This window comes from Trachymyrmex septentrionalis, unplaced genomic scaffold (genome assembly GCF_001594115.1).
Source record: "Trachymyrmex septentrionalis isolate Tsep2-gDNA-1 unplaced genomic scaffold, Tsep1.0 scaffold9, whole genome shotgun sequence".
Lineage (NCBI taxonomy): Eukaryota > Metazoa > Arthropoda > Insecta > Hymenoptera > Formicidae > Trachymyrmex > Trachymyrmex septentrionalis.
Genome location: NW_017306091.1, coordinates 3778483 through 3786841, shown reverse-complemented (window position 1 = coordinate 3786841; position 8359 = coordinate 3778483). Strand labels below are relative to the sequence as shown.

At 40.7% G+C, this 8359-nt stretch overlaps 1 protein-coding gene across 2 annotated transcripts in view; it reads right to left on the bottom strand.

Moving 5' to 3' along the window:
- Nucleotides 1-8359, bottom strand: part of LOC108755833 — a 72083-nt gene that overhangs the window by 41385 nt on the left and 22339 nt on the right. For both annotated transcript variants that reach the window (XM_018499136.1, XM_018499135.1), the window contains 3 exons: nt 6895-6980; nt 6136-6289; nt 4615-4799 (listed from right to left, as the gene is read on the bottom strand). In XM_018499136.1, the coding sequence (XP_018354638.1) occupies nt 4615-4799; nt 6136-6289; nt 6895-6980 (425 nt within the window). The remainder of the gene's footprint in view (nt 1-4614; nt 4800-6135; nt 6290-6894; nt 6981-8359) is intronic.

The following is an 8359-nucleotide window of genomic DNA, read 5'->3' as shown; positions in this document are numbered from 1 at the left end:
ACGTTGCACCACCTATATCCTCTTCCCTATATCCGTCCCTCCCCCCCCTCTCTCTCTCACTCTCTCTCTCTCACTCTCTCTCTCTCTCTCCTCTCGCTGTTCCACCTTCCCGCACCGTTCCAGCTTCGTCCATCCGCGCATCGCTATCCTCTTCCTCCTTCCGCACGTATGCATGTATTTCTCTTCTTGTTTTCTTTCCTTCTTTTTCTTTTTTTTTTTTATTTTGAAAGCGGGATATACGTGGTCGGAACAGGAAACGCCATGGGAGAATGAGCAATCGGTATTCCGCGGCTGTGTCACACACAGCGGGCCGCAATATTGTAGAGAACGCGCGCACGCTATAACGAGACGTACTATAGCTCTGGCTACAGTTATGCCGGCAGTAGGAACACGGTTCAATCACGGGGGGGGAATGCGCTTCGAATTTGCTCGCCTCTTTCTCCTGCCCCACGCCGTGCAAATCGGCCGTGCGTAGGGCAATCTCGCACGTACGCGCACGGATTGTCATCCTTTCTTGCGACCCGGAAAAACAGTCGCGTACACGCCGTTCGCGATGGTTTTCGCGCGCGAATCCACGATCGGAGTCTGTTCTTGTTCGAAACTCATAATGCTCGCGGCTAATCATTCTTTTTTCGTTCTTTTTCTATAGTTAATTGTTTTATTTAATCTCTCTTCCAGTAATTGTCACTGCAGAAATGGTAGATCTGAAGCTGAGAGATCGTCCTCCATCAAATGTAATGTCAACGTTTCACAAATTAATCAGAGATTACGATTCTGTAAGTCGAGTTATTGGAATGATGGTTCTATTAGAAATGTTCAAAATATTAAAATAAGAATATTTTCCATCTGTTTCTAAAAAAAGGAGATATAAATATCAATTGACGTTTGATCGAACGTACGTGAATTTTTGTAGAATATTTCTATCTACTTCCAAAAAAACGTAGATGTAAAATAAAATTGATGCCCAGCTTTAATTGATACATGGAAAAGATATCTACATGGAAATGTACGTGATATGAATAATTATATATAGCTCTAATTAATGGGTGTACCTCTCTGATTTAACGCGATACGTTCGGCGAAGGTGAGGCTTTATAGATCACGAATACGTTCGTTCTTTTAAGGCAATCGCTGATTGTGAGCTGTTCAATACAAATGCTACTACGACGTGAAAAAATGTCACCGTTCCAACCGGACGCGCATAAACATAAACGCAGTTGCCGGGCACGATATCGATTACGAAGGAGCGAATCGATATCGGACATGGATATGAATAACGGACATAAAATTACGAAGTACGAGTACTGTACATACGGTATTTATCGCTAAAAGAGTTACATTGGCTTGTAACTCTTTGTGATAAATTTAATGGATCACCGCAAATTTTGTATACTTCTGTGTTTTGCATTTTTTTTTTCTCATTTTTTATCATTAAACATTTTGACGGCGTTAAACAAGGCGACAGGGTCTTGTCGGAAAAAGTATCACAAAATATTTTCCGGGGATATCGATTGCGCGGTTAAAAAAAATAAAAAAAAAAAGAGAAAAAAAGACTTTGGGGAAAAGCGCGCGAGGATTGCATTTGGGTCGTTGCAATGTATACTAATGCAAAAAAAACCGGCTTCCGCAAATGGAATTCTGTACGCATGCCAAAAAATGCGTCAGCCGCAATAACTACGGGCTTTTAGGACGTGTCTCGCATGAGATGCATCTTGCTTTAAAGCAGGGAAACTAGGGCACTCGGGACAGGAGCGGTGGGGAGGGAGGAAGGAGGGAGGGAGGGAGGGAGGGATCCTCCCGATCGCGATCTCGTCTCTTTCCAAAGAAGAACGATAGTAGAACTCTTTACGTAGGATTGCGGGCTACGAGTTTACGAGAGACCGGTGGTGACCATTTCACGAGTTTATTTTCGGACCATTCAGGCCTCTCCGTCATTTGAAAGTACCCCCGTGTCGATAGGGCGCATTCATTCGCGCCTGAGCGATATGACGCACCTGGGTGCAAGCTCGTGAATAAATTCGACGGTGTTCCGCTCGCTTTAGAACGGATCCGTCAACACGTGTTTCATTATTACACCTCATACCAAAAGTTAAACTTCCCTCATACCATTAATAATCCACGGTGTTAATTATTGTCTACCTTCACTCCCGAACGCATCATCCGCTCCGACGCGTGCTGCGTCGTAAAGTATTAACTGTCTGAGCCGAGGACAAACCTCCGACGGTGCGCGTTCGGTTTATTAAGTTAGAGAATTAAAAGCGGACAATGCGGGCAGTTATGGGAGAGGGCGAAACAACGGGAACCAGTCATGCGGCGGAGCCTGCGAAAGATTTACATTTCGAGAGAGCCCGCGTTCGAGGGAAGCACGAAGGAGAAGAATTAAGTGAAAGAAGGAGAACAGGAAGATGAATAACAAAACGAATAAGAAGACGAACTCTTATCGCCCTTAGCAAAATGACTCCTAAAGCATTGAGCGCGCGAGATAATACACTCTTCTCGCACAAAGAGGATGCATTAATCGTAGGACTAAAAAAAAAAGAGAAAAAGAAAAAAAAAGAAGTCGGTAGGTGGAGCGAAACTTCTTCGTTCGTTGTGCGAAAATTAGAGAAGCTTGTATACGAGTACGAGCACCAGCTACTCGTGCCGAGCCGTCGCACTTGAAAGAAATCTCTCTCTCTCTCTCTCTCTTTCTCTCTCTCTCTCTCTCCTCTCCGCCTTACGCCGCCGTGTATCCATTTCGTGTCACGTTAGAATGCACGAAGGAGAGAAGAGAGAAAGAGGAGAGGAGAGAAAGTGAGGGGCTGCAGGTGAAAAGAGACAAAGAGAAGAGGGAGGGAGGAAGAGAGGGAGCGAAATTCAGCAAAGGTAGAAAAGAAGAGAGGAAGAAGGAGGATTAGCGGGGCAGAGAGCTCTGCCGAGCTGCATACCGAGGAGCTGGAAAACGCATTGTTTAGGCTGCACTCACACCGGTTCAGGTGGGTGTGTCGCGAGCGTGAAATACCGGCGAAGTGACTCCGTCGAGTGAGCCTGGCAGCCTGCACTTCCAAGTGCTCGAGTCGCGCCGCAGATTCCAGCGGACCATCTCTATATCTGCGGGAGAGAGAGAGAGAGAGAGAGAGAGGAGCATATTTGATCTACCGACCGACCGGAGATGCGACTCTCTCCGTGGAATCGATTCCACTACGATCGCACTCTTCTAAGGCGCATTTCAGATTAGCCCACTTATACTACTCCGTAGTAGATCGCAGATCGCAGATAATCGCTCGCATTTTTACATCGAGTTGAACGTACCTCTCCGCAATATATACCTCGGAACTGAATGTTATTAGGTTATTACGAGCGACGTGTAAAATGAATTCGCTTTGAAAAATCCTCTTCTAATGTAGAAATGTAGGACACTAACTTCATTTCGGAGTGAGTTTGAAAAATTGTTTTTTTTTAAATTGGAGCCAAGTGAGATTTCGAGAAACGTTTTTATAGTTGTAATAGAATTGCATTTAAAAAATTCAATCGTGTAGGTAACGTGAGATTTTAACGTACATATTTCAAGTAATAACTTTATGTAACAGTGTTTAATAAAGTCGCTATGCTAATGCGACAACTGACAAGAAAAAGCGGCATTGGATGCACCGCCGAGAAATATCGCATTGCAAAATAAAAACGATCCGCTGCTAAAACTGTGTCACATTCTTTTTTTTTTTCCCTCGCTTTTATTCTGAACTCGTAACTTTTCTGAGACTCATAACCGGTTTTAATTAAGGAATATAATGAAAAAAATGAGTTCTAGACTTCCCACTGTCCTACTATGAGCTATCTCGCTCCATCTCCACGTATATATCTTGTCAGTCTTGTTCTTATTCTTTTTGGTGTTCTCAAATAAAATTGCACCTTGCTTCTTCTTTTCCACAAACGTTTATTGCTATCGTTTATAAAACTGTGTATGTGGATGTATATAAATGTACGAACGTTAGCAGTGTTACGGAGTTTGTTATGGAGTTTGTTAAATCCAAATACGTGTGCGGATCTCAGTCATCCCTCTGGGAATTTTAAAAGATCGCACTCCAAGTACGTTGATGGCGACATCCAACGGACATCGGTTGAATTTATGCCTCGCTATCGCGGTAAAGCAGAGAGAACGCGGGGATCTACGAGTAATTCAATATAGATCCAAGTAATTCATTGAATCACTCTCTTAAACGATCATCTCTCGAAGAGAGACGTACACATTAGACTAGATAACATCGAAATGACAAAACCCGATTGGAAAAGCGATTATCCGAAATAAAATATTAACAAGTGTGACTCGCTCGCACTAAATTATGTCTCATTTCCAAATCGTGATCAATTACGCGGTCAAATAAGCAACGATAATATTAACGAGCGGTTTCGAGAGAACGGCCGATAAAAACTTTTATCTCAGGCTATAAAGACGAAGGGGATGGTCATCGTTTAGTGAGTTAAGCGACGAATAACGGCGCATACGAACGCTACATGATGACCCGTGATGGAACGTAAAGGACGGTGGCTACAACGACGAGAAGTCGATCTAACCTGGAGGACACCGGGGGCATAAAAGTTCGTCCCCGATCGGCGCTTACAGTCCAATGTACTTACCTGCAAATTGGTTCGTCTCGCTCGTCCGGTGGATTCAGGAAATTGCCGTCGTTCACCGCCGAAGACGTCGATCCCCGCGGCGACCTCGGGCCGCCCTCCGGTTCGCCAATCAGCACTTCCGTCCGACCATTTTGGAAAGGGCTGCTCGACCGTCGTTCCCCGATTCTTCCGCTCTGCACCGGTTGCTGTACCGGGCAAACGGACGCAAGTTTGTCTTCGTGAATCGACACACGGAACCATCCATATAGTTTATCACATCTTTTATCTACAGGCTCTTCGATCAGTTAGCGGATTTCATCCTGAGCTCGCTCGGACGTTTAGTTAACTTTAGCTGTTGCTTTGCAGCTGATAAAAATTTTGCTATATTTCCAAAACTTAAATTCATGTTGTCGCAACATGATCTTCGAGAGAAAGAATCAATTTTTTTTTTTATTGTTCTAGATTATATAAAAATTTGATAAAATCCTGATAACTCCCGAAGACAAACAAGAAAGTCAAATTAATGTGTCAATTTGATATATCGTATTGACTGAACTTATGTCATTTTTTTTTTAACACGATTCAGTCGATATGACGTTATTTTCACTTTCTCGTTCTTCTTGCGACTGAAAATTTAATCGCAGCTTTTTATCATCATTCGGATAAAAAATTTGGATTGTAATTTACTTATTTTTTTATAGATTTAAATTTATCTAAATCATACAATCAAAATATCGATGGTAATCAGAAAAATTTCAGTTGTATTGTAGATGAAGAATTAATTTGAAGCAAAATGCACAATTTGATAATCCGATCGATCTATGCATACCCGATTGATTCAATACATCAATCTCCATAACTGATTATTGATGTGTTAAAACGTAAAATTAACGTTAAATTGTTTAACAAAAAGAGTCGTAATTCTCATTTAGCATAAACGTATATGAGAAAATATTTATAAAGAAAAGTACCGTGGTTGTTGTCTGGTTAATTCAGAGAAACGTTTTACGGAACAATAAACAACAATAGCCTCGTGAAGACTCCCACTTAACGTGCCTAATGTTGGCAATTAAGCGTGATAAACTACCGATGGTGATTTACTATTCCGGAAACTGTTTAATAATTACTTAAGAAATCCAACGGATGTTGCTTATGCAAGCGACAAGCGATTAGTGTCGACATAACGTAATGTTGGGAAAAACATGTGAGGGAAAAATCTACAGTTTTAATATAATTAAATATTTGCTAATTAATATATGATGTATATATTATGTACCTATATATTATGTATACTCTCCCAATTGTTTATGTTTCAAAATTCATTGTGAAAATTTAATCATGTTACATTTAATGTTACATTTTAATGTTACACGCCGGATACTGCGGATATTTAAAGATTAATATCTCTTTAATAATTATCCTCTGATTAAAAACTAAATTTGTTTACACGTATATTAAAGTCTTTTGAAGAATAAATTACCGAAACACTGTTTTCCCCCTTGTATTTCTACACTTCTAAAGTAAACTGTAAGTTTACGTTACCAAGAGGTTCGCCTCTTCGCAGCTGTGTTGCTTTTCCAAAGCGTCCTTCCGCTCCTGCGAGGTGTTTTCCACTCGGATGTCCGCCTCTTTTCCTAATCCCTTGGGAATCGTACCGTTGCTAAGTTTGGTGGAGAAAGAATTCGTCTCCAATTCCCTGAAACAATTAAGACGAGGATGGATTAATTAATTGGTGACAATTAAATTAATCAACCAGTCGCCAACACGTAATAACTATAAAGTAGAAAATTCATCCGACTTTCTCTATTGTACGAAATAAAAATGGGCCGCGCGAACGTATCGGCATTGTGAAAGGATATCAATCGCGACAATCGCAATTTGTCGCATCCGGTCGGTTACGATGCCTCCTATAGGCGCCGCATATATTTTCTCGCTTGCTACACAGAAGTTGGTTTTATTATGCTTCGACAGAAACATCCCAGGGGATATTAAGTCTTCGGAAATTAATTACAAGTATTGCGCCTGTGGAGCGACATCGTTCTACTACATCCACGACACAAATTGTTTTTAATCGATCCCGAGGCATCTGTGACCCCGAGAATTCTGACATTAAGTGTAAATTTCAGAGTGACATTTTTTTTTATTAGAAGTCCCACTAAGTTTTCTTCTCATTATTAAGGAATAATGAGACAGAGAGAGAAAGGGAGAGAGAGAGAGAGAGAGTTCCCCCCCCCGCCCCATCTCTCTGTCTCGTCTATAACAAAGTTTAGTATCGACATAAAAAGAAGAAAGGTGACTTACTTGTCCGCCAAAGTAACCGTAATTTGGCCATTCGATACGTCTTTTGAAGTGGAGTCTTCGCTCGTGGACGCTACTGAATTTATTGTCTGAAACACAATAACGAAAAGTGATCCGTAATATATCTATGTGATTCTCACTGAATTTTTATTCTCGATGAAATTGATCTAGAAATTAACTAACATCACACAATAACGCCTTTATTCCGGTAATACCACAGCAAATGCTGCACGCCAATTTTTTGCAAAACGGCTACGACAAACAATAAATTCTAGCGTAATTGCAATTTTTTTATTTGGTTACCGATGATTGAAAATTTGATCGTGTAAAGAGTTGTCACAATCACGCTATGATAGTACGACGTAGCATTCAATTTAGTTTTATAAAAAAATGGCTGATCGCGTACAGTTTCGCTTTATTTTTATCGCACGTGCTTCCGCACATTTCTGGGCAAAATACGATCCTCGTGTTTATCTCCAACGCGTGACGTGTAAATTCGCAACTCGCTTATGTCGCTTTACATTAATTCTGAAGAACTTCATTCTCTAATAAACTAATTCGTATAAAATGTAACAACAATAATTTCGTCAACGTTATACAATACGTTATTGTGTAAAATCCGAAATCAGTCGTTCATATTTTGTGAATCGCTGACGACTTGATATCATTCTGAAAAAGAATGCTAACAATTTGTCTCTCTTTGAATTTGAAAAAGAATAATATGTAAATAATCTTCCGTAGAGTTTATCTTTTTTTTTTTTCATTCAAGTAAATATTATATAAATTACACATCACATATTCTTATATCACTAAAAATCATTTTGAAGCGGTGTTATACATTGTCTGGATAGAGATCGCATGTAGATGTACGACATTGCAATCTAGAGAAAATCTCATCAACCTGAAATGTTACAATCTGTCTTAAGCATCCTGTTATCTTACATCTGTATATCTTGATACATTCCAACATTAATGTTGTGGAAAAACTGACGTGGCAAAACGGCCAGACAATATCCCAAATGGCATCCATCACCATCGTCGACAATTAACCGGAGATCCCTTAGCTCATTTTCCACTTATTCGAATTACGCACTGATAGAAAGAGAACTACGGGAGTAATACGCCGCATTGTTGATAGCGATACGGCTAATCGTGCTGGGAGTGATACGAACCGTAATATCAAGAAAACTCGTTAACGGTTGTGTTACGACATTCTCGTACGGTTTCCGTTCCGAGATGTGTTTCGCGCGATATGCGAGAACCTGATGCGTGCCTGCTTACGCGAGATTTTAACCTGCATGCCGTATCGCGATCACGCGAAACGATCCCGCATGCGACCTTAAAATATCTCGGTCGGTTTATAACGCGATTAATAACAACAATGCGCGAGACTTTTCTCAGACGAACCGGTTTCCAAACGATTGTTATTATAATTCGATGAATATCGTCCGAGAGAGAAAGATGGAAA